The sequence below is a fragment of the Ptychodera flava genome, chromosome 13, assembly GCF_041260155.1.
Source record: "Ptychodera flava strain L36383 chromosome 13, AS_Pfla_20210202, whole genome shotgun sequence".
NCBI lineage: Eukaryota > Metazoa > Hemichordata > Enteropneusta > Ptychoderidae > Ptychodera > Ptychodera flava.
This window is the reverse complement of record NC_091940.1, coordinates 12,601,225-12,628,976: the sequence shown is the minus strand read 5'-3', so window position 1 is coordinate 12,628,976 and position 27,752 is coordinate 12,601,225. Positions and strand designations below refer to the sequence as shown.

The 27,752-nt window shown below is 37.3% G+C and overlaps 1 protein-coding gene across 1 annotated transcript in view; it reads left to right on the top strand.

The window, feature by feature from the left end:
* Nucleotides 1–14,130: 14,130 nt before the first annotated feature.
* LOC139147453 (importin-4-like) overlaps nucleotides 14,131–27,752 on the top strand; it is a 56,457-nt gene continuing 42,835 nt past the window's right edge. The window contains exons 1-12 of the mRNA XM_070718560.1: nucleotides 14,131–14,373; nucleotides 15,766–15,852; nucleotides 16,763–16,884; nucleotides 17,263–17,395; nucleotides 17,891–18,026; nucleotides 18,826–18,868; nucleotides 19,454–19,621; nucleotides 20,912–20,995; nucleotides 21,189–21,335; nucleotides 21,817–21,980; nucleotides 26,354–26,604; nucleotides 26,994–27,227. Of these exons, the coding sequence (XP_070574661.1) occupies nucleotides 17,332–17,395; nucleotides 17,891–18,026; nucleotides 18,826–18,868; nucleotides 19,454–19,621; nucleotides 20,912–20,995; nucleotides 21,189–21,335; nucleotides 21,817–21,980; nucleotides 26,354–26,604; nucleotides 26,994–27,227 (1,291 nt within the window). The 5' untranslated portion in view covers nucleotides 14,131–14,373; nucleotides 15,766–15,852; nucleotides 16,763–16,884; nucleotides 17,263–17,331. The remainder of the gene's footprint in view (nucleotides 14,374–15,765; nucleotides 15,853–16,762; nucleotides 16,885–17,262; nucleotides 17,396–17,890; nucleotides 18,027–18,825; nucleotides 18,869–19,453; nucleotides 19,622–20,911; nucleotides 20,996–21,188; nucleotides 21,336–21,816; nucleotides 21,981–26,353; nucleotides 26,605–26,993; nucleotides 27,228–27,752) is intronic.

Here is a 27,752-nt window from a genome sequence, read left to right as displayed (position 1 = left end):
CATTCTGTTTGCAGAAATTCTGTTTGAATAGAAAAGCATCCCTATTCTATAAATAAATGTTGTTTCAGCATATCATAAACATACATCATTCATCCTGGCCTGTTTCCTACTTATCTGTTCAGCAGCACAACACCGCCAAAAAATATCAACATACTCAAGTAGACTGTTTTTCGGAATGGTGTAAAAAAAAAAAGGCAAAGATCTTCTTGGGTACTGCTAAAAATATTTTCAAATAAAAAAATATAAATATGTAAAAAAATGTAAAGGTTTGAAAATGTATCGATAAAGTTACTCTAAGATTTTTTTACAGCATCTCAAAGCCACATTTAATTTTAGATTTACCGATAATTGTTCTTTTCAATGTTTGTTACCAGATGATTGCTACATCTTTGGTTTATTAATCCCACTGACAAAGTCAAGGGCACATATGGTTCTGTCTGCATGCATGTGTCTGTCCACAAGCTTTTCTCAGAGATGCCTGGACCTGTTTCTTTCAAAATTAACACAAGGCCGACTCCATTTCATACATATGCACATCAGAGCTATTTTGTAACAATTTTTCATGTCTAGAGCCTTAACTAAGACATGCAATGACCGACTTGTATCAAAGGGGTACAAGAACATAACCCTATGTCATTCATATGCACATCAATTTTTTTTGTGATACAATGAAATATGGCCAAAAAGCAACCATCTTTTTCAAATTTTCATGACTAGAAATGTAACCAAGATATGTCAATCAATAAATTTTCTCATCGAAACAATTGTTGTCCTTCTTTTCTTGAACATCAAAGAAAAATGCAACAAACTTGGTTTTTACTTCCGCAGTTCAGTATAATCAGGCTCTCATGGAAGTAATTAAATTGGCAGATGTTCCAGCTCCACATGATTCACAAAATGAAAAGGACTCCCATAGACTTCACATGTTTGTTGATCAAAACTAACACTAGCCTACAGATATTAATAATGAGTCGGACCTAAACTGACGATATTGGCTCACAAGCATGGCAAACATGCTTTGGAACTAATTGCCAAAAACAACTATTTTGGTGATTAGAAATCATTGCATTTGGCCATCGAACAGACCTTTTGTTTTTTGTTTTGTATGTTTTGTCTTTTTTTTTTTAATTTATGAGCACGTTCTTAAAACAAAGAATAAATTAAATTAGATAAAGTATGGTTCATCAATCAGAAAAATATTTTGAATATTGCAGAAAATATTATGCTGCAAACTATACATGGTGACACTTCTCTGTAACTTCTGCTTAGAAATTGTATTTGATTTACAAGTCCCTCATGATGACTGTACTTTGGGTTGTTCAAATGATGAGGAAATTTGCATATGCAAATTTTTAGGCCAGATAATTTAATTTTTGATCATCATTTTCTTAAGTATCGCTGGCACTACAATTTCCAAATTTGATATGTAGCTTCTTTACAGAGATGATCTCATTGAGTTATATAAATACTGGCAAAAAATTTGAACATTTAAAATTTTTGTTTTACTTGTTTTGTTCATATATTTTTCAAAAATCTTCTCTGAAATCATTTTCCAATCGCAGCCAAATTTAGTCTGTAAGTTAGTAGAGATAATGAACTCCTTCAGTTTAAATTTATGGCTCTCAAATATTCATATGTACTTTTGGGGGGTTGATTTTCTCATTACCACAAGTCTTTGAAATTCAGTATGCAGAATTCTCAGGCATAGTCTTATGGAAGTTACAATAAAATTGGCATAAAATATTTACTGGTATATTTAAAAGTTTCGAGAAATTTGTTCTTATTTCTTGCTTCAAAAAGTTTCTCCCAAGTTGTTCGACCAATAGTAATCTACATTTGGTTTATATGTTCCGTTGGATGACCTTCTTGTGACTTATTCAAGTGATATGCAAATTTTCACTGACGAGTCTTCTCATATTTGGTCAAAACATTGTTTTCATACCTCCTTAAGAGGCAATAAGTACTGTAACTTAACTTTGTAGGCGTATCCTTTATTAACTCTGTCTGTCTATCTGTTGGTGCAACATTTCAAGAACTATTGATCAGATCTGAATCAAAATTAATACGTAGATTCTGTTTTAGGAATTGCAAGAACTGATTAGTTTATGGTTTGTGTGACTTGAGTAATACTAATTTGTAAATTTTTAAAGTACTTGTTCAGAAATCTATGGCTAATTTGCATGTTTGGTTAATTTTGTGATTGGGTGCTGTGCGTTGTGGGTTCGAGCCTGGTTGAAAACATCGTATTCTTTATTGGGGATAATGTCCACCTTGACTTGACCAAAGTTGACAAAACTTGTGTACATGACATAAAATTTATGAAAGTCTGCAATTTTTTAACAGCTAAGTACTAATTTGCAAAGTTAAAGAACTTGCCTAATTAGGGATTTATGTCTGGATTGACTCAACCAACATTGCCATGTACTTTTAAGATATTATGATATAACATTACTGGTAATGAAAGTCATTTGGAATGTTTAGATGGGCTTGTCATTAATTTGTATATTTAACACACTTTTCTCATTAGGGATATCAATTAAGAATGACTAGACCACAGATGATGAAACTTGCTATATTTCACTGGAAGGACTTGGCCAAAGTTGAGGAAACTTGCTGTGTATATTTGTGAGATAAAGGTATACTGTCACCTGTTCCAATTTTGTCAGTTATTATGAAAAGAGAAAATCTAACCAATCACAGATTTTAAGCGGGTGGCCGCTTTTTTAAAACAGCGCCCTCACATGGGCATTTTGAATAGTAGGAACGTCCCTTTGACCATATATGGGCATATTTAGATTACAGGTCACTGCAGTATACCTTTAATGTCACCTTGTAATTGTGTAAAGTGGACTTTCCCAACTAGGCATATGAGTCAAAGGACTTGACTTAAGTTGATGAAAGTTGCTAGGTATATTAAAAATACAATGTTAAAATATAACGAAAGATATTTTGCACTCTTACATCAGCGAATTGGTAATTTGAATATTTAATGAATTTCCCAAGTTGTGATAACCGCAAGGACTTGAGCAAAGTTGAGGCAAGTGCCATGTATATTGCTGATACAATTATACAATAGTAGTGAAAGCCATATTATAGTTTGCATGTTTAATGAGCTTTCACGATGTCATATCAAAACTTGAAATATTTGACCATAGGCCGCATGAATGATGATAATAATGACATGACAGCAGTATACAGAAATTTCACATTTTTATTTCAGCCAATTGTGCGATGTTTCTATTCAGTTGAAGTCATACTAGATAATATTGCTCATCATGTTGATCATATCAATTTCAATTCCTGACAATAATGTCAGAGAAAAGTGTCAATTTACAGACAACTGCAACATATACTAAAACATATGGGAGCATTTTCAGTTCATATGAGTTTGTAGCTGTGGAAATGCAGCTATCTGCTGGCGGGGTAGCGTGCGTCGCTACGCGGGTCATCAAAAGGTCAACCCCGCCACGGATTCGAGGTATGGCTTGACACAATTTTCATATATCGACCGAACAAGGCTTGACCTTTTACCTCACCTTTTCAGTGGTCACTTGATTCAGCCTCTTTCACACACTATGCTGTGCTGTGTTCGGTACATATATGGTATGGGACAGCAGAGAAACCAAATAGGTAATGTCTTCAAATGCGTATTTGTACCCATAGATCATGGCTGATTATGAAAATGCTAACCATTGTTCATGAAACATGGTCACAATCAACTTTATTATGATGGTTATGATTTATGCACTTAATTCAAATATTTAAAGCCTCAAACACCCTCTATTTCTAAAGATTTTAATTGAGAAATTGTCAACATGGTCCTCGGTTCATATTTTTGTGACATTCGGAAACATTTTGGTATTTTACTTCTAAATGTTCATGAAACATGGTCACAATCAACTTTATCACATGGTTATGATTTATTCACTGAATTCAAATACTAAAGCCCCAAACTCTCCATTTATAAGATTTGAAATTGAATTGGTCCGACCTGTGTTCATATTTTTGTGACATTAAGGACCCAGTTGGTATTTCACTCACTATCATTCAAAAAACATTTGCACAATCAATGTTATCATGATGGTTATGATTTCTTCACTTAATTCAAATACTAATAGGTAGCCTCAAACACCCTCTATTTATAAAGATTTCAATTGAGATATTGTCAACATGGTCCTGTGTTCACATTTTTTGTGACGTTAGGAAAATAAAACATCGAAATGCCAGGAGAGAGATTTAAATGCATCAAATGCCCTTAGACTATTTCATCTGCCTGTCACGAAGTTACAATGTATTTCCAAGGGCCAGTACACGATATCAACTTACACAACGTCCATCGAGCGGCCGGCCGGTGGCAAAGTGTCACAGATCGTTCCGTCTGTAATCGCGGCCACTTTGATTTTGATGTGACATCCAAGTGCGTTCAAGGTTTTTTTGTAACGTACAGCATAGACGAATTTGTCGACCTCACAAAATGTCAGATCTCGAGTCAATGCTTTGAAGCAGTCTCCACATAGAAAACATGTCTCTGGTAAATTTCATTATCGTCGTTTCAATTAATTTGACGACTAAATTATTTCGGCAGTTTTAATTTCCTATTAATTCCATGATTTCAAATCGTACCGTAATTATTTTTTTTTCTGGTCAAATTGACAAGGTTTTTATGGTGGAGTGAACTATTGTGCGGGTCGTGCGGGCTGCATGCGGGTCACTGCGGGCCAGTGCGGGCTAGTGCGCCGCCACTCCTTTCTTGACAGTTTTTAGGTTGCGGGCCAGTGTGGGTTGCTGCGGGCAAGTGCGGGTCACTCCTTTCTGGCCAATATTTAGGTTGCGGGTCGCTGCGGGCTACAACTTTCTGAGCAGTTTACAAGTTGTGGGTCACAGTCAGCCATTATTTTCTTACGGGTTTTCAGGTTGCTTTGGGGTACTCGAGGTTGCAAAGTGCTGGTTGCTGCCCTGCATTAAATTTTTGTATAATTTCTGACATTTTCAAATGCCACATCTAATATCTCAATAAAAATAGGGAAACCAGTTGCACCTGTCTTTCCTGAAAAGTGATATCATTCTTGTCTTTAAAGAACATTTTCACTCTAGACTGTTAACAGGTGTAGGCCACCTCAGTAAGTGATTATTTTGCATCGAAAATCTGAGTATTTTCAGCACCTCTGTAATTTGAGTTCTGATGTAATTCAAACAGAAATGTTGCATGTCATCTGTACACTTTTATCAAATAATAATAAACTGATAATTTGCAGTTTAAAATATTACAAATGTGTTGAAGAGAAAACAGGCTTGGCACAGGAAACATTCAAGCATGCAAATCAAGAAAAATTGTGGGTAATGTACTGTACTGTACTGTATGGAAATCCGGTCACGACATGCGACATGCGACCTGAGTAATAAAATAAAAGTCTTGCTCCTCTCATGCATGAGGTCGTTGGTGGCGCACTCAGACCTGCATATTCTCGATCAACATGTGAAACCCGGAAGTGTAATTATCGGCAAAGATGTTGTATTTTTCGTGGTATCCACGAAAGGAAATATGACCTTTAAGGAACTAGGTGTTTTCATGGTTCATTTTCTTTCAAGAAACAATTGTACACGAAGATATGTCTCATTTCTATCGTTTTCGGGCGACAGCAAATCGACCCGCAATTTGACCCGTCGACCCGCAAAATAACGATACTGTTATGGTGGCCTTAACACTCTCAAATTATAAAGATTCTACAGCGAAAACGGAGTCAGCGTGGACTCTCTGTTGTTCGGCGCAACAAAATAAACGCAGATACAGACGTTTTTTGCAGACAGAACACCCAAACTTAACGTCCTCAAAGGCACACCGCCTATTCAATGAATCCCACAAATCAAACAAAAGATTCAATTTGTATTCTTATTGTTACAAAAAGTTCCTCTTGACGAGTTGAGAATAAAACAAAAAATACGGTAAATTATGTACAGAAAGAGCTTGAACGGCGCTGTATCATGTTTCCTGCGTCTTCATCTACACAAACTTCCTTGGTCAATCGAGATGGTAGTTTCAGTTTCAGCGAAACTGGGACAGCATCAACCGAACAAACACCGCATCAAGCAGCTCAATATAGATTGCTGCCATCGAAATGCCAGTACATGTATACACCTTATCTATATTATTCGATGCCACTTTCATCACCGTACGTCTATTATAAACGTCCAAATGAAATTCCGTCGACAGCGAGCACACCATCGACTGTTTGACCGACACCTCTGCCCCCCCCCCCCCACCCAGACTATCCGTACTACGAGGGTCCGTAGTGTGTTTTCCATAGACGCTATCCGTTTTAGCGTCGGTTGTTCTTCCTAAAGACCAAAAACCTTTGCTCCAGTTTGTGAATTTGATAAAATCATCGATAATATTGAAATTTAGATTTTTTAAATTTTTTGTTCAAGACATGGCAATATTTGTCTTACACATCCATGACGAAATCAAAACATTCAAAAAAGTAAGTCCTGGTAACGCCAGCACGCCTTTTCAATAGAAAGAGATTTCATGACATTTGCTACATTGTCTGTGTGTTTTGTCTGCAAAAAACGTCAGTGGCTGCGTTTATTTTGTCGCGCGACACAACAGAGAGTCCACGCTGACTCCGTTTTCGCTGTAATTGAGAAAATGTCAACTTGGTCCTCAGCTCACACTTTTTGTGTCGTTGGGACCCAGTTTATTATTTTTACTCAATTATTCAAAAAACGCTGTCACAATCAACTTTATCATGATGGTTATGATTTACTAACTAAATTGAAATACTATATAGCCTCAAAAACTCTCCATTTATAAAGATTTTCATTGAGAAATTGTCAAATTGGTCCTCAGTTCACATTTTTTGTGACGTTGGGACCCAGTTTGGTATTTTCACTCAATTATTCAAAAAATGTGGTCACAATAAACTTTATTATCATGGTTATGATACTATTGGCTTCCAACAGTCTCCATTTATAAATATACTAATTGAGAAATTGTTCAATTGGTCCTCAGTTCACATTTTTTGTGACATTAGGACCCAGTTTGGTATTTTCACTCAATCATTCAAAAAACAAGGTCACAGTAAACGTGACTGTTACTGAACACAATCAGAAGAATTGACATTTCTTGCTGTACACTTCTAAGTAAGTTTTTATACCAAATGTGACATCTAAATTTCCACTGTTCATATGTGAATAAATGTACACGGGGTCAAATTTAAGTTCTTGTGTCATTCTAATATTTGAACAGTAAAAAGCAAATTTGTAAAAGTTGGCGAAGTGTTCGGAAGGGGACGATGCGGGTCACTGCGTTTCGTCCCGAAATCAATGACATTGATCGGACAAAAGTGGAAAAGCGGGTCTAAAGGTTAATCTGTCATAGATCTGTGATGTGACGGGTACAAATACATTGCAGTCGATAATAGTTTTTGAGGAATACAAATGTTTTCAGTGACCATAGTCCGTGTCAGCTTGTTCACAAGGAAACCTACTTAATGAAGGTACATAAGCTGCAACTTTTGACATTATTTTCACGATTTTATATTTAGATTAAAATTAGTTCATAGAAATGTTCTTACTCAGAGAGGTTTACTCAAGTATAAGGGAGCGTTCAGTTTTTACGGCCTGGGGGGGGGCCGGCAAAATCTTGTCGCCGGTGTTCAAAAAAATATAGACCCCCCTGCATTTTTTGTGAAAAAAAGATGACCCCCCCTTTGTCAGACGAAAAAAATTGATGACCCCCCCCCCCTGAAAAATAACCAAAACCCATATGTCAAATTTACCCGCATGGTTTGGATTTGAACTCCGGTACGCGGCGCACTTTATTCGATGCCAGTGCACAAACTTCTCAGCCACATCCATTGAAACGTCTGTTAATTAGGACGACTGTACGGCAATTTTTAACTTCATTTCCATAGACAACTCATATCCATGGACATTGTATAAAGTAAACTTTATTGGAGTGGTTCGCCAAAGGCAGCCCTCCGGTTAAGAGGGTCATGGGCCATTACGTAAAGTCAACTTTATTCTAGTGGGCCACCAAAGGTGGCATGCCGGTAAAGAGGGTCGATCATGGCTATTGCATAAAATAGACTTTACTGGACAGGGCGCTGAAGGCGCGCGACCATTACATTATTCAGTGTGTGATCTTAGGGGTCCCTCAAAAATGTTTCTAATACAAACCGCGGCTTCAATTGGGAATTTTACGGTAAAGATTGCCGTGGGGTATTACATAAAGTCAATTTATTGTAGTGGGCCGCCGCAGGCGGCCCGCCAGTAAAGAGGGTCAATCATGGCCATTGCATGAAGTAAACCTAATTGGAGTGGGCCGCCAAAGGTGTCTGCCCGTTAAGAGGGTCATGGGTAATACATAATGTACTAGTATATTATTGTAGTGGGCCGCTGAAGGCGGCCCGCCGGTAAAGAGGGTCGATCATGGCCATGGCATAAAGTGAACTTTATTGTTGGTATTATGTTTTTGAAAATGTGGTGACCCCCCTTTCCTACCAGTGAAAAAGCGATGACCCCCCCTTTGCGGATTCCAAAATTATGATGACCCCCCCCCCCTGGATTTTGCCGGGCCCCCCCCGGCCGTAAAAACTGAACGGTACCTAATTACCCAATGAGTGGGACTGCATGGGGAGGTTTCAGTAAGACAAATAATAAACGGGTGCGTGCACCCAAATATGGCCCCCTCCATACAACTACACAATAAACAGCGTAACACACATTTGAATCTTTACAAATACAACATGGTGCTACCCACTGAAAGGACGGGAAAGGGATTCACTCCACTTTGACAAAAAATTCTCTGTTTTTCACATAACATGGGAAGATTTTGAAAATGGCGGGAAATTTAAAATGAGCACAAATCTGTTCAATTTATGCCTATTCTACCTAAAGCAAACTATGTGGAGGCATAGTTAATGATTATATTGTTCAATTTGCAGATTGAAATGAATATCGGAGGAAATTGGAGGTAACTTGAGGTTGGACAAATTTCGCAGAGTTACAGCTCATGGGCCTGTAAGGTATACGGGAATGCGAAATGTATATTGCACACAATCAGCACAATGAACGTATGAAGTAGCATCGGGCCGTTGACCCGTTGAATGTGGCACGGTTGGTTTTGAGAGCATTCAAAGAGAGTTAAAGAAGGGCGATGAACTTTCGACCTTGCTGACGTGAGCTACTCATTTCTGTGACTAAAAATTGTGATTATCCATACACATCGTGTAGTTAAATAGAACTCCAAAGTATATGGCAGCTAATGGTATGTTCCGTGTTGAATGATTTGCAATTGAAACTATTTAAAATACAAGAAGTTTCACGGGATAATAACATTGGCGACTGAAAATCATAACAGCAATATTTATGATCATGTTTGATAAATAAACCATGCAAAAATATAAAAATATACTTTGATTCGACGCCTTTAAACAAAGATAAAATGCGACCTTCGGAACACGTACTGAGACAAGACAATCTGAAGTTGATTAATCAACACTCCATCAGTTCACAATCACCTAAATCTGTAGTCTCGCATGCCAGACCTCGAACCTGCATGCGACGCGAGCGGCGAAGCCGCGAGCAGCGAGTAACCGCAACCTGCGGTTACTCGCGGTAACTCGCTGCTCGCGGCTTCGCCGCTCGTGCCGCACGCAGGTTTCGAGGTCTGGCATGCGAGACTACTAAATCTGAGAGTTTTAACATTTTTAACATTACTTCATTGTAATAGATATATGAATTTCATCCATGTTTATACTCCTGGCTATCATTATTCAAATTGGGATAAAATTTATATTAATTTTCAGGTCTATATTTTGTCAACCGTTTTACTATCATAGGTCAACGTATTTGACATGTCTGTTCGCACAAAAATTGATGAAAACTGATGAAGTGGATGACGGACACATCAACATCAGAATGTAAGTAATTTCCTTGCAGTATTTTACTCACTCAAAACATTTGATTCTTCCTTAAACTTGTTTAAAGTAAAAATAAAGCAAACCATTCCTAAAATAATAAATAGCCAAAAAATATCCTGTGAAGACCAATTTTGTTTCATGCAACTTCCCCATCAGTCGGTAGGTAGGTCAGAAAGTTGTTTTTTATCTTGTACAGAAAATGCCAGAAATTTTCCCAAATGATATACATTTTTGGTTTTACTATGAACAACAACTAGAACTTCATGAAGGTACCTCTTTGGATTCAGTTTCAGTTTATCATCACCAAAAGAAAGGAACTGCGTGATTGGATTATATTATCTTTTTAGTAATTATTATTTTTAGTGGTTTTGTTTACGAGTTATATCGAGTTCAAACCAAAGATTTACTTCAACACCTTGCTTTTAATTATTGTTCGACTATGATCTTTCAATGTTTTTCTATCAATGTACGCAACTTTCAATATTATGAGAATTCACAAACTGTTGTAACTTTTTGGACAGTCCTACCACATGTGTTGATTCAAATTAAAACTTATGGAGTTAATAAAATTTTCAGCTTCTTTGGTTAGTTTTGTGTAAATTAGGGATATTATTTTCCCCAACAGAGATCACACTTAGGTGGCGGCCATCGGGTAAATATTGAGAAATTTTATTTCATTATTACCAAAATATGCACGTTGACTTCCCTGTTCTTGATTTTGAAAGTCACTGGTTAAAAGTTTACACAAGAAAAGTTTGAGCTAAAGTTAGGTCTTTCGTTTTCGGGGCGCGAACTACCCCCAAAAATGCTACTTCTGCTGTGTTGACCAACTACAACAAACGAAAAACGCACTAAAAACTATTGAATATCATGGTCGTTCATCGTAACTTTCGATGGTATTCATTAAAAGTCGAAACTTAATCCATGTGAGTCTACTTATCCAAGGAGAATGTTAGTAACATCAAATCACGGGCCATGGCAAGATAATATACATTGAAAACTTGATTTTTGCAGAGTGGTAGTCCTCTTCCTATGCACGCCTATGTTTAAAGGGAGACCGTCGTAGGAACTGCGCCTGTGCGACTTTCTTGTTAACAAACAATGTATTCCATGCATGACATGAAGATGTATCACGTCAACATAGCTGCATATATAAATTTTACGATATTCGTTGATAATAAACATGTTTGAACTTTCATCAATCGCCAACGTACCCTAGATACAGTGTTTCCACCGGTCGTTGGGGTCCCTGGCAACCTTTGAGCAGAGTACCGAGGACGGCCTGCCTTTAATGCAATGCTTTCTGGATACTGATTGCATTCCTCAGTCGTTATGGAGGACCCGCTTGTGTTAGAGCAAGTAACACTTAACCATGTTTGCATGCGTTAAATTATTAAAATCACGTTTAATTTCAACTTTTTGCCAACCCTTGGGAAATTTGCTTTCAAGTAGAGAGAAAAAAATTAAAAGATCGGAGGGTTTTTGAAGAATGGTACAGTTACCGGGAACGCACAATTATTTTTCTAGGCCTTACTTGAATTATCACACATGACGCATGATAGAAGGACAGTTTTGTTTTGTGACAAAAGCATAAACGATTAAACTGTAAAATGTTTATAAAATAACTTATCTTGACTTACTGATGCCTTTTAATTTACTGAGCCCTACGTTATTTAACATTTACATAAATGACCTTCCAGGTACTTTTGGCTCCAGTGAGGACAGACCCATTACATTAGATTCATTGCACATCAACTGTCTTTCATATGCTGATGATCTGCTGTTGATTTCAGAAACTCAAGAAGGTTTGCAAAGTTGTCTTGATAAATTACACTCTTATTGTTTGAAGTGGAAGCTTTCTATAAGTCAAAAGTCATGGTTTTTAACAAAAGTAATCACTTACTGAAAGGTACATTACTTACCTATAATGGACTTGCCCTTGATGTTGTGAAAGAGTATTGTTATCTCGGTTTTGTTATAACTCCCAATGGCAAATTTAAAGCAAATTTTCACAATCTTAAGATGAAAGCTACTAAAGCTCTTTTTAGTCTTCGTAAAGGTATTTCTTATAATGGAAATTTTTCTGTGAAAGTTGCTTTAGATCTTTTTGATCATTTGATTGTTCCCATTCTACCTATGGTTGTGAAATTTGGGGGAATGAAATTAATGATAAGAGTAATTTCTTAAATGATGTTAGCTTTTCTTTCTACAGATATTTACTGGGAGTTTCAAAACATGCTCCCCAGGCAGGTATTATAGGTGAACTTGGTAGATATCCTATCAAAATTGCCATAGTCAAACGCATGTTAAAATATTGGCATAAGTTAGTTTTCAGTGATGACATTCTGTTACGTTCAGCGTATCTTTCTGCAAGATATCATTCAAAGTGGTTTGAGTTCATTCAAAACATACTAGATACTTATAGCGAGGGTAATATTTGGTCAGCTGTGTGTAACATTAATGCCACTATTAAAATTGTTACAGAATAACTTACGCAAGCATTATCAAGTTTCTTGGTACAGTGATTTACACAATGATAATAAGTCTCTTGGAAGGGAAATAATAAGCTCAGAACGTACAGAGAATTTAAAACTAAGTTTGGTTTAGAGAATTACTTACTGGATATTAAGAACTTAAGCTGTAGAATATTGGTCACAAAACTTCGTATTTCTGATCACTGTTTACAAATCGAGTTGGGCAGAAGGTCAAAACCAAGAATTCCGCCTGAATCCAGATTTTGTAAGTTTTGTAAGTCTTCCGTCGAGGATGAATTTCACTATTTAATGAAGTGTCAAAAATATAATAGTGATAGAGAAGTTCTCTTTTCTGCAATGAAGTTGTATTATCCTATATTTGATAGTTTAAATGAAAGAGATAAGTTTTTGTACATTTTAACTTCAGATGATACGCTGTCTCTCATGAAATATATTACAAACACTATGTTTCCCCCAGCAGCTGCAGGTAAAGACATAGACAACAATGTTTTATGCAATGTTTAGTTTTGTTCTTGCTATACTGCACTTTCCGAAGTGTGTTGTTATGCAATAAAGTGATTAAAGTGATTTAATTCACCTCATATTTTATGTCATGGGGTTAAATCGATTAAAAAAATATTTATAAATCGTAATGTCATGTCTAACCCTCCTACGATGTTAATACCCACTTACTGCACCCACTAAGGACGCTGATGTAATTTACATTCTCAGCTTAACATGTCACATGATCAAGAAAGAAGTGAGTGACGTTTATTTGTGTAATGGCACAAATGCAATAGTGAAGGCATTGACCGACGGGTTGCGGCACGAACTCAGAGAAAGCGAGCGGTTCCAACATTCAAGTTTCAGTACGATGTCCATGTACTTTCCTTGTCTTGTCAAATTTCTTTGTAATTAGTCATTCACATCAAAATGATTTCGCGTTTGTTTCGCTTCACTTTCAAAGTAGACTGACGCCAGGAATAGACGTTATACTTGTACCGTCAAGCTTTGCAGAAGGGATAAAGTCATGCCGAGTTCTCGATGAGTCTGCTTTAAACCTTTCAGACCACTTTCCTGTTCTCTGTGACTTAACTCTGCAAATTTCACACAGTCAGCCCATTATTTCGCATAAAACACATTTGGCATGGTCGAAACTCGACCCTGACTGTATTAAAGATTCATATACCAAGTCGATCTCTGAAAATTTAGATCACCTTGCCCTTAGGCCTAATGCGGTTAACGGAGAGATGCTTTCCCGTTCCCCTGATATTGATCGCTTCACAGATAAACTGGTCAATGTTATGCGCGATACTGCACAGAAATGCATTCCAGCTTCTCGTTTTAAACCATATTTATAATGTAAAGCCTTATTGGTGGGATATCAAACCATTTCACAAACGGGATTGGGAGCTCCGAAGTAAGTGGATTCAAGCCGGTAGACCTCGTGGCTTACAATATGGATCCTTTCGCAAGTACAAAGATTCTAAACGTGAATTCAGGAGATAATTAAGAAAACGACAACACCAAGCTGAAAGGGAAAAGTATGACTTTATTGAAAACTGTTTGGAATATCCGTGGCGGGGTTTACCTTTTGATGACCCACATAGAGACGCACGCTACCTCGCCAACAGATAGCTGCGTTTCCACAGCTAATGAGTTTGATGCCATTCATATCGTTGAGGGCATCCAACGCACATGACAAAACGACGATACGGGCCCATGATTTGTTGTCCGGCGGGACCGCACACTTTGGGGTTTTTGAATATTCTCACAGTCCGTCTTTTGAATATTATCACGGGATCGGGATCGTGTTTTTCCTAGAATACCCTGATTGAACGGAGGCGAAAGATCTCACAAAGGTGCCCAAAGGCGGCGCTGTGAGACTAGGTCAAAGGTCAAAGCCAAACATGGCACCATCACTGGAAGAAATCCTGCAGAAATTACTCGTACCTGACAACGCCGTTATCCAGCAGGTACGTGACAGGTATCCATAGACTTATCGTTTAGCAGTCCGTGTATTCTATGTTGGCGAGAGTTGACCTTTTGGAGAGCTTACCGTGGAATTCACGGAATGATAATCGTCCTCGACACTTGTAGTCGTACCCACGTGTATACGATCAGAGGCATCACAGTTGCTTGTGAACCGATACAAGGCGGCCGCTGTATTGGTGTGGTATGCATTAGAAAAGTAGGTTGCTAATGCATACCACACAGTGGCCGTCGTGTATCGGTTCACAAGCGACTGTGAAAGGCATGAAGGCATGGGAATTATCTCAAGGACATTGCCATCAAAATTATCGAACACCCAGATAACTGTGACCCAGATAACATCACTTGTACGAGGCAATTCACTTCTGAGTTATTCTGTTAACGTTTGTTACATGACATTCTGTGACACATGGAGTACATTTCTCCGAAATTTAGAACTTTAAATACTTGTCAGATATTTCCCTTCAAGCATTCTCTAAAACTTTTCTGGAACCGCAGGGAACCCAGAAATCTGGTTGTTGTTTACGGTTTTCAGTAGTCGTGTTGCTGTTGTTGTTGTTGACAAAATTCAACAAAACAAACATAACTTTTGTGTTGTCAAACGTAGATGACATAAGAAACACAAGGACATGTTGGGAGAGAGTTGCATTTTGGTCAAATAATGATAGCGTCCTGGTATTGTTTCTTTTGACATGTACATTACGTTTGAAACAACAACAACACAATAGTTTTGTTTGTTGAATTTAAATTATTGGTCAATTACAACAGCAACATGACTACAGTAATATAAACATGAACAACAATACAAACAACAACAACCGGATTTCTGGGTTCCTTGTAGTAGAACAAACGTCAACTAGTATTTAATACAGTTGCAACTATGTCGTTATTTAGTTTTGCAGCTTACAATCGTAAGACGTAATACTCCGACATAGCTGTCAACAAGAATATCATCATATAATATACATTAGTGTACATGTACTTGTTAACAGCTCCGTTGGAGTAATTAAACTTGTCAGCTGCAAAACAAAATACAAAATAGCTGTCTTGCAAGCTGACAATGACAGGAGAGTGACATAGTGAGTGTGAGCTTTTAACCTGTTCACCCCCAATTCCCTGTAAACAGGTCCACAATCACCATTAATAACCATGGGTTTGGGCTAAACCATGGTGGTGAAAAGGTTAAACATGAACATTTCATACACGCTCAAATCACGTGTTATGAATATTGATGAGTCGATTTCTGAATTTAATGACTTAAGAGATACCAGGCTTTTAATTTATGAGGATATTTGTGTCTGAATTATTGATATTTTATTTCAAAATACTTATAATATACATGAACACTATTTTGATTTTTTCAAACTTGTCCACAGGCAACAAATGAACTGAGACAAGCATTTAAAGATCCAACCATTGCATCAGCTTTGTGCAATGTATTGTGTACTGCACAGAATGCTCAGGTAGGTCAATGCACTTTCCATTGTACTAGTGTGTATTGCATCCTAATTTGCATTTTCTGTTACTTTTTTAAGGAAGATTGTTGAGAAAATGTCTGACTTGCTCACAGAAATGGAAAATTCTATGACAACCGACTTGTTAAACAAAAAGATAAAAAAAAATGTAATCAAAATGGATGTGTTTCAAGCAAACCGACAAACTTCAAAGCCCCTGACCAAAACCCCTCATTTAATCCACAACCAACTCTGAGATATTTGAAATAACAGCTTAAATTCATGCATTATGACATCAGGGAATACTAGTCAAACAGGTTATTTCAGAGATATAAAAACATAATCACCTTATCACAAAACAGCAGATGCTGAAAGCAACACAGCGTATACATACCTTTTGAAAATATTTAAAAAACAAATATTGATAAACATTAATAAATGAAGATTACCAATGAAGATATTAGCTTACATTGAAATGGTCCAGAAAATGTTCTGAACAGGTGAATGAGGCTGTATCCTCAAGCAATGAAATTGCATGAAACCATAGAATCAAATAGCAACAAATGTGTAAGTGTCCATGAAATGAACATCGATGCCCCAATTGTCTGCCATTTTGAAATTACAAATAAGCATCCTACACCATGATACAATCTTTCGTGCCGACAATAATGTTTTAGATCTCACAGCAGCATAATCTCTGTCACCAACAAGTGTTTGTAAAGACCACCCATCTCAATGGTCAGCTTCCCTGCATTTTATGCAGTAGAGTTAGTTAAGGCAAGTGATAGACTAATATTCACACATTCAGACATACGCTTTCCATTCCTTATGCCCAGTTTAAATTACCTTGACATGTCACCTGATTCGGAGAGTACAAAATCAACTGATGGAAATTTTATTTGTCTAATATTTTGATCAGATAAGACAGTTTGCTGCTGTTCTGCTGAGACGACGGATTGTGAAGCAATGGAAAAAACTGCAACCTGAAGGCCAACAACAGCTGAGGCAGACGTTCATCCAAGTCCTGATACAGGAACCTCAGTATGTACAACTTTCAATTCAATAATTAACAATTATTTAACGCAATTAGTGGCAAGTGCAGACTTTAAAAAGTAATTTGCTGTGGTCCGTGAAAACCCTCAAAGAGAGTTAGGCATGTACAAAAGTTTGCATTGAATTGACCGGCAAGTGTACATGTACACATAGATTCAGCGATGTTTAGGAGTCAATTTTAAAAATTATGTCTTGCTTTGTTGTGTATAAATACTGTTTTATAGCCATACTGACTTGAAAAATGAGGAAACCAGTGCATTATAGTGGTACATGTACATGTACAACCTAAATGCATTCAGTGGCCATTTTAGAGCTTGTAAACAACAGTCAGGTGAGTCACACAAATGTCAACCCATTCCTTTACAGACGCTTGGTACGTCATTCAGTGGCTGAGGCGGTCAGTTCAATAGCAAAGCATGACCTTGGAGAGGGCAAATGGCCAGAGTTGTTACAGTTCCTCACAGAATACACCAGAAGTTCAAATTCCACCCAGAGAGAGGTAAGTACTATTAACATTTCACCGCTGCTTTCATGGATCTGTGAAATTTACATAATGAATTCCTGTAGTAATCATTGCCATGGGTGTGCTTAGTAATTCTGTCTTACATTGCACACCTCCTCAGAACTCCTTTTACAGTGGTTTGAGTTGAACCATTGGCAATATGGGAACTGGACGGACTGTCTAGATTGAGAAGTTGCCAACACTGTCAAGCGTAACTATCGTCTGGATGGTCAATAACAAAGAAATCAACCTTGCAAAAGTTGAAATATTGTCTGGAAAGGGGTCACAAGTAATCAAAACAACGCCGCACATCCACACACATCCCACTACTAAACTGTCCAGAACGCTTTATTTTCAAATGTCGTTTGTGCAGATATGGTATTGTTGTTTTGACTTTGTCTGACCATCTTCAAGACAATGTTTCAGCTTTTGCAGATTTGATTTCTTTGTGATCTACTGATATTATTATCTAATTTGTTCTTACAATGACAGGTCGGCATGCTGGTGATGAGTTCAGTGGCACACACAGCGGGGGAGAACCTCCAACCACATCTCAGATCTTACTTTCACTCTTTTCAACATTACTTGATGATAAGCAGAGCAAAACTGTGCCTTTCCACACCATAAAGTAAGTAAATTTTTGCTGTCATTTCAGAATTACAACACGATAACCATTTAAGCAGGTGCATTGTGACTTTTTATATTCAATGCAGATTTCATTCAGTTGAAATTATCCAAATGTTTTTGTACTATACCACAGTAGCCCTCTAATCCAGCAAACCATGGTCTCTTCGGGGATGGACTGTGCATGCTCAAACCTTTCCATCCACTTGGTTCAAACTTTTGCACCATTTATCAGGAGGTCTTTGTCTACACTAGATCACCTTTGCTTCTTTCTGTTTGGTGATTGTGTTTTTGCGTCCCAAATCTTCCCAAAATTTCTTTATAATAAAGAATTTGGAAAAACTTAAAGACCTCTCGTACAAAGTCAATCACCATAGATCCAAAATAATGGCGATTTAGCACCAAAATCAACTAGTCTATAGCACTATAGTCAATTTTAAATATTAATCAATATTAATTTTAAAGATATGCAGTATAATTGCCATGGGGATGGCTAGACTACCCCAGCATATTGCCCACCCACCAGGTGAGCTAGGGGGTACCGGGTAGAGATAGGTTTTAGAGTAAGTGTCCAATGAAAAAATGTCCTTGGCATAACTGCCCAAATACCTAGTAATCATGCATATCTGAACAAAGTACAAAACAAAAAATTATTTCTGTAAATATTTTTGAAAGTACTTCATACTTTAGGTCACCCTGCAGATACAGACGCATGTTTCTCAGTTCTGTTTCTTATTTATTATTGTAATACTTGTTGTTAACCTTACCACTGACATGTAAATGTGTGTGTTTTTATGTTACAGGACAATGACAGCATTAGTAGAATATGTTGGAACAGATGATGTGGTGAGATGCTGTATTTTACATTGTGAAGCACTTCCTTGTTACAAAAGCCTAAATACCATTCTTGTATTTTAGCAGTAGCTTGTCCAAACTGCCAAAAATGATTATGGGAGCCAGTTTGTCATTGACTGGAAAATGTATTTTGTTCACAGCAAAACATCCAATGAAAACAAAATAATGATATATACTCACTATAAAAGAGATCCTTTTTCAATTTTGAACAAACAAGCTTTCTCTTCAACCTACCACCCACACAGACAGACATACCTAAGATACATGTGTCCCTAAAGTCATATAAGAATGTAAAAGTCAATGTGCACAAATTGACTGGAGATAATACTAACAGCATCCATGGTAGTTTTATTTCATGGATGGAAATCTGACCAAATTCTGTCACATTATCAATTCACTTTCAGCTTTGTTCTGACTCAACATTTCTTTTGATAGACCTGAACAGCTGAAAATTTGACTATTCCTCAATGAATGTGTCTATATCTGTTTGGACAAAATTTATAGGCCAATAATAATTTTATTCTTGTCACAAGGCCTAAAGAAATCTATCCTCATTCTATTTGTGTTGTGTCACAGCCAGTCTTTCGTCCTCTGATTCCCAAAGTGCTGCCAATTATCAGAGATCTGATTTTAGAAGATGAAGACCAGGCCTGCGAAGCACTGGAACTATTTGATGAGTTGGTGGAGTGCGAGGTCACTATCGTTGTGCCTCATATTAAAGTCCTTGTTGAATTCTGTTTGGAGGTAAGAGACTTACCTTTGACCCCAGTACTAGTGTTCCCTGTATGGAAACTGATACATAATGTGTCTGTTTTGTATATCACCCAGCATTGATTCCAACTTTTAATTCCTATTTCTGGTATATGGTCAGTGATGATTGCATCAAAAGACTATAAAAGTCTCAGGTGGTCTTAACCCTTTGAGCGCCCAAAGTCTATTTTTTGTTCCCTCTATTAAATAATGCCCAATAAATTTTTCTCAGATTTTTGCCAAAATTTTGAGAAAAAGCTGTAGCAAATGAAATGTTATGTCAATTTGCTCCAAAATTATCAAAAAATTACAGAAAAATTCATAAAAATTGGTTAAATTTTGCACTAAAATTTTGGCGGGAGAAAATTACAGCGCTCAAAGGGTTAAACCCTACATGTATTTTCTGCTTACATGTTACGATACCATTGTCTGTGCTGACCAAAGTCTTGTATAGAATTTGGATTGATTTATCTTGGACCAAGTTCATATTTACCATGAATGTCTACCTGGATGGAATAGCTTTACTACATAGTGAAGCCTTGGAAGAATGCTACTAGAACGATATGCTCTTTTCAAAATAGGAAGGCCATTATGTGGTCTCCCCATCCAATCAAACAATTGCAAAGATCTCTGTAGAGGGAATATGCATTCTAGGGAATTTAATAAAGCTGTGAGGCAAATTTAAGAAATCTGTTCAACAGTTTACCCAGTATGTTTCTTGCTGCAAACACGTACTTCACAGTTAGCAATGACTGTGCAGCTATTTGTACCATTTGAGATAAGTGCCAGATCAGGTGCATGTGAGATTTGCATAGTACTCAGAATGTCTCAATCTTTTATCATCTTAGACAGATTTTCTCTCAGTCATGTCAATAGCCAGCCATGACCATAGAAACACAACTTTATGTTTGAATTGCTGTCAATCCAAGTCCGGATCATTTTATCATATGGACACGCAAGACCTGCTTGACTATGATTCAGGCCATGTTCAAATGTGACAATTACGCATGTTTAACCATGGTCCAGCCATGCTTCAGCCATATTACTGACAACTGGGGTAAGACCAGTGTAGATTCTGTGGTGCTGCTACATGACTTAATAATTTTGAGAATGCCAAATTGTATCACTTACTGTAATAAATATGAAATAAGATAACTTTGTTGAATAAATCCTACTCCTGCTGCTATATGTGAATACATGAAACTTTGACCGAGTAAAAATATGGTTTTTTCAGGTATCAGTGTTTGCCTCTGAAGCTATACAATTGCCTTTGCTCTCTTTCAGGTTGCTGCAAATGATAATCTTGGTGACAACATCCGAGTCAAAGCCTTGTCTTTCATCAGTTGGCTAACCAGACTTAAAAAGAAGGTCAGGATTACTTTGTGTTTCCATTTCAAATGAAACCTAACCACCAAATACACTGTAGTTGAAAGACCATTAGATGAGTACATAATTTACTCATCAACAAAACGCCAATGAAACTAGTGTGAAATGTTCGACTGTTCAATATGTTTGCAATGTAAGCTTTATCATCATGTCTCTGCGTGTTCATTTCATTCAGACAATAATAAAGCACAAACTAGTGGGACCAATCATCAGTGTGGTGTTTCCGATAATGACAGCCGTGCCGGATGATATTGATGAGGATGAAGAGGATGAGTTTACAGATGAGGCAGAAGTCAGCAGGCCATCTGCATTTGCCTCACAGGTACAGTACATGTTTTAAAACTTTTGGAGTCATAGTTGTACCACTTCACGTTTTATTTGCAATTTAAGGTTGGCCTTCTTTACTTGGAAAATTATTATGCCTCGATTTGATCTTGTAAGTTATTCCATAAGTCAATATAGAATGTGTTTTGCATCCATCACCAATAACCTCTGGAGTAGCTGTTAGGGTTTGGATTAGGCATGAAAACCCCCTGTGCTTCATACCCAAATGTTTGTATCTACCAATTGTTGCTTGAGCCAGTTATTTTGGCAGTGTATGCTGCCACCAAGTGTTCAAAAATAAATTTATATTGTTTGCATTCAGGTCAATGACAATTTTCACCAGCCACATAAGTTCACTGACCGTAGAGACAACTAAACGCGTCTTTAAACAGAAATGATACAGCGATAACTCTTTTGACTAAATTTTTTGTTCTTCAGCAATAAAATTGACCCAAAAATGGTGATCTTTACTCTCTCAGGTCATAGACACACTAGCCTTGCATCTTCCGCCAGAAAAGCTTCTCCAGCCGTTGATGCAATATATAGAACCAGCCCTGCAGAGTGAGAACCCATACCATAGGAAGGCAGCACTGATATGTCTTGCAGTCCTTGCTGAAGGGTGTGCTGATCGTATCAGGAACAAGTGAGTCAAAAGCATCACACTCACCATCCACTCACTTACACCCCCTTTTGCATGAGTTAATGGACTCTTCCTTTGTAGGAAACAATAGGATCATTCCAAATTCTACAATTAAGGTTCCAGTGTAATAGTCAACTTGGAATATCATTTGCGTGAAAGGCATCAATACATTAACACATGCAGGGCATTGCAATCATCTTCATATGGGGAAAAGCGCACAATGCCTAATCCAATTTTTATGCCGACAGTCTTTCCCTGTAGTACAGCCACAAACCATTAAGGAAAAACCTATGATTGATTATTTTTGGAAAGCAACTCGCAAACTGCTACCAGTAATCTGCTTCCACTCACTCATGCTTGTAATTACTGTTGGTTGGTTTAACAGTGAAAATAATCTCACAGTTGAAAGTGAATCTGGGCTACTACACCCAATCAGGAAGAGCAGATTATTTTATGTTGTCGTTTTAATGATCATGTGTTTTGCGTCTCTTTTCCCTGACTAACCATTTAAAATTCTCATCAGGGAAGCCTTTTGCATTTTCCATGATAAATAATAGTAATTGTTTGTGGTCTTAAAACTAGCCAAATGTATTATTATTTTTTACAAATCCCACATTTCAATGTCATGTTTAATGTTAATGAATAATTAAGATAAGTAGTGTCAAGAATACAAATGATTGATAATTAAAATTCTTCTTGACAGCTGAAAATATGGTCTGTCAGGTGATAAGCAATAGCCATAAATAATTAGGGTGTGTCATATTGTAAAAGTGTAAGTACGTTCCCATTTTGTGTCTGAGTAATGTTGTTGATTTTCTCTGAACCTTTGAAAATGTATGTCATAACTGGGACAGGGCGATGCCACGCTGTGGATGAACATGACTACATGTAGCTCAGTACAAGATAGTCCATATTATATTTCCCAATTCACGGACATTATTGAAATAGTAATGGAATGAAACGTAAAATAATGAGGTAGTTCACAATGTGAAAAAACATGTCATACTCAATGCGAGATATCCCCTTTCATTTTCCATGTTTTCTGGGATTACTGAAAGTAGTAAATGGGCATAATGGAAAAATCATGCGGTTCAGAGCAACCATATGTCATACACTCAGCATCCAATTTTACAAGATATCTGTCACCAGTGAAATGAAATGGCTCTCCAGTTTACCGTGTGAATCCTGAAACACTTCACCAAAACAACACATGTTTATGGCCGCTCTCAATCCACCAAGAGTGCTTTTACATATGAAAGTGTATGTGCTAGAGAAATGCCACTGCCAAAGATGGAAATAGTAGAACATTCTTAATGGCAATGACCTCCAGCTCATTGCGCTAAAGAAAAACAACAGTCAATATGCATGTTTCTGAGTGATTAGAAGAAATACCATAGAAAAATCCCTTAAAAATCTCCAAAGGAGTCACCCATATTAACCTGGCATGCCCCCTAAAAAAGAAAGAAACTTGGCTATAAAATGTTTCCATAGCAACCCATTCTAAAGTTACAGCTTGTGATTATTGGCTCAGACAGGCGGCTCCATCATTGTTAACAAACGGAGCGTTTTATATATTTTTGTCTAAATCAAAAGCTCTAAAAGCTTTGAAACACCTCCATCAACTGGTCGATATGGCAATTTTGTAGTCTCATCATGCGTACTAAAGAGATTGGACCGTCGCAAATGACAGCTCTACCTTCAGTAGTATCAGATGTTTTACAGTCCGGGAATGTTGGTTTTCATATCTTCTGCAAAAACTTAACAACTTCTCCAACTCAGCACAAATAGTACATGATGTTGGAGATGATTATTGTTGTTCACTGAAAGTGAGTGCATACAATCAGATTGCCTACAAGAACAATACTCATGCATATTAAAGTGAACCACATATTGTTTTTGGAAATCGAGCATTAGATAATCAAACACCAGCCTGATGGCTTATGCTTTATGAAGCAAAGTGTACCCAAGTTGAGTATATACACTACCTGCCAAGGGGTAATTGCTATTATATTGTATCAACATTGGTGTTTATGGCGTTAAAAGCTGTTTCCCGGTAGTTTAAGTATGAATAAAAAACTGTAGCAGAATCTTGTGCAGCGATTGTCATCAAACAGAAATTGGGCCTCTAGGGGGCCAAGCATTGTTGATACGATGGATACATAGGACGTGTATTCAGCAATGGCAGTGGAAACCATGCACACAACAAAAAGTGACAGCCTGCCAAATATTCTAATACAACAGTTCTAAGAGCAACACTGTATATTAATGCCTGAATACATGGGTTTATGTGCCAAAGAACAGGTGACAATTTGCCCAACACCTGCTGCGAGGGTATGTAAACCCATGTATTCAGGAAATAATATTTTTATTACATGCCTCTTCACAGTTAACGACATTAAGATTTAGTTACATGCAGGGCATTCTCAAACAATTTTACTATTAATGACCAGAATCAAACAGATTTTATCGAAAGTCAAAATAGCAGTGTGCGCATGGATATTTTACGTCCAACGGTAAGGGTCTATCTTGAAGTTGAAAATGTCAAAGGGCGTCACAGGACTGGATAACTACATGTACATCTGATTTGCAATCACATCGAGGCATGTAATAATCTAAATGTTTACACTGCTTTTGCAAGTAGCTCTGTATATTTCATCATTTAATCAGCTTTAATGCTGATTTTCCTTGCTATCAAAATGCTCTCTTTCTCTGTCTGTAAGAGACTATGCACTAGAGGGTGACCGTTTGCCCCTTTCCCTTTATGACAACCGTGCCTTTGCCCCGAAATCTGTTATCCATTTATCGTCGCAGCTACTTTTACATGTACTGTGTGTCCATATTAGATTGCCATTCTTTCTCCATACACCGGGAATTCAACAATGACAAGAAACCTGAACCTTTGATTTCACAGTCTTTCCAACGAGAGTGATAGACAGAGTTGAGTGACCAATTATCATTTCAAACCGGGTAAATCGAAAATCTATTCAATCACGATAGATAATACAATAATGTACATTTATACCAGCCATCTGTGCTTTCTTTGTCAGTCTAATTATTAGAAGTGGAATCAAAGTGAAGCAGCACTTTCACAATATGGAGTTTGCTGTTTCTGCTTTTAATGGGTCATGTCCAAGTGCTGTATCATTGTACCTGTGAAATGTAATCAATGCTTAGAGTGAAAAAGACCTTTATTTCCGGCAGTGAAGCATTAATAGTTTATCTTCTGTAATCACCTTCTGCTCAGATTAATGTTATTAATCACCTCTCAAGGCTTAAGATAAAGCCCAAATGTTGCAATTTCAAGTCTAAAGACGTTGATTGATTACTAATGACAACATCAAATTTGTGATGATCATTTTGGAAAATGAACAGGATTTGTCGAGCTACACACTGAAATGGCATGGATAATAGTCAAAGGGTGTAGAACTTGAAGGACTCCGAGGTAGTTTTAGAAGCAATTTCGTTGAGTGGTTGGTTTGTTATCAATAAGAGGTATGAACTGCAAGCCCTTAGGAGAAGACAGATTAAATCACAATTTTACGCCATAGTGGATATTATTAATATAATATTCTGCCAAAGCACTACTGCGGTGACACATTGCAATATATCAACATTATGTCATGCACATTTTGATTATCCTAAATCTCATATTTTGATTGCAAAATTTCATATTTGTTTTCACCCTGATGTATGTTCAGTATAACTTTGTGTAAAAATGGAAGTCTTTATTCATGAAGAATTATCAACCTAACCATGATTAATGTTTCCAGACTCAATGAAGTGACCTCTCACGATTTATATACATTAAATCATGTAGATATTGATATTAATATGTCATGACCTGTCATAAATGATAGACTTCATTCTTTTAGCACGGCCGGGTAGATTAAGCCTCAGGGACAGATATTCATAAGACTCTCAAATTTTTTACGCTTTGTCCCTGCTGCTTGTGTGAACTCAATTTTGAAACCTTTGTGTAGACAGCACAGAAATTATCTGAATCTATCTGCATGCCTGATTGTTCTGAACACATGAATTACACTTGTTAAGGTAGAATGTGCCTCGGGGACAGATATTTAGGCTCCCAAGTTTTATCCGTTTGGGAAAGTTTGAGTGAAAGTTTAAGTCTTTCACTTTTGAGGTGCATATTACCTTTAAGAGACAGAATTGGAAGAATATGGTGTACAATGTGTACAGTATCAACATCTTTTTTTGAAAATGTAAGATTCTGTTTCAAATGGTGTTTTTACAAATAATCAAAAATTAAAATTAAAGTGTAAGTGTGAAGCAAAAGTAAACTGTAAAAGTATGCTATAAGAATGACACTCCTAAGATTTCAATTTGTTCACTGTTCTCATTTTCTCCCAAATCCTCAGATACCTTCAAGCTTTGCTTCAAGTCGTGTGTAAGGGAATACAGGACAGCCATCAGGTTGTGCGCAATGCTGCACTGTTCACTCTGGGACAATTCTCTGAACACTTGCAGCCAGACGTCAGCTCCTATCATGCAGAAATCTTGCCCTTGCTCTTTGAGTACATGAACCAGGTACAGTCGCAACCCGGAAAGAAGAGCAGTGTTGGCGTCACCAAGATGTACTATGCGTTAGAAATGTTCTGTGAAAATCTAGGTGAGTTACAGAGAAAAAAGTCAAACATCCATCATTAGAAAAGTTTGTTTGTTTGTTTTTTCATTACTGTCTGATCAGTTCATAGAAATGGTGCCATCTTGTCGTTATCAATATATTTTCAGAAATCTGAATCTGTCAAACAGGAGGTGGAGCTTCATGGGTTTTCTTCAAAGCCATTTGATGGACAATGCTTTATGATGTATTATGTATTTAAGTTTGTTTTCTTAGAAGAGCCAATATGGCTGTCAGCTGTCTTTTCTCCATATCCATTGTATTTTGTCTTCTTTTTGATCTTCAGAGGAAAATGCACACTAGCTTAGTATACATAAAGTACACTTCCCTATCATGCTTTATTAACGTTTCATTGCCTTCCCTCTTTTACCTCTCAGGTACGGACATGTTGCTGCCTTATTTACCGACCTTGATGGAGACCGTGCTGTCAACCTTGCAGACATCGCAGTCTGTCCATGTCAAAGAATTGGCGATCAGTGCAATCGGAGCCACGGCCAATGCCGCCAAGGGTCACATGCTGCCTTACTTTCAACAAATCATTGAACATCTCAAGGTCTATCTGATGAACTCCAAACTTGAGGATGACATGGTCCTACAGATCCAGGCAATAGGTAGGTGTTGATTCATGTACACTTCTGTTGGGGGACTCTTCAACTTAGTCAACATCTAGGCTTACTGTACACTGTACTCAGTCTTTCATTTCCTTGTCATCAAACTTTGCTCACACTCCATAGTTTCAATAGGGAGAAATATGAGGATGGACCTGTCATTATATCAGGGGAAATGAGGAGGAGGAGGGTGAAAACATAGTTCATAGTCGTTATCTAACTTGTGTATGATACTATGAATGCAGTTGTTGAGTTCATGCAAGGTTACAAAGGTTTGATCAAATATTACATACAGATGGTTCAAATTCAGCTAATGATTGCAAGATACATTTATTTCTGCAGATTTAACAGTTGTATACAAGGCATGCAATATTCACAACTTCCACAGTGTACGAGTACATTGTCAGTATATACAGTAGAGTTCTCCCATAGTTACCCAGTTCTACCGTATCATTTGGTCCACGTTGTGGTAATATACTAACTGTAGTGGTTTTATAAGGCTTAAGGGGGCAGGTTTTTGTATCAGCT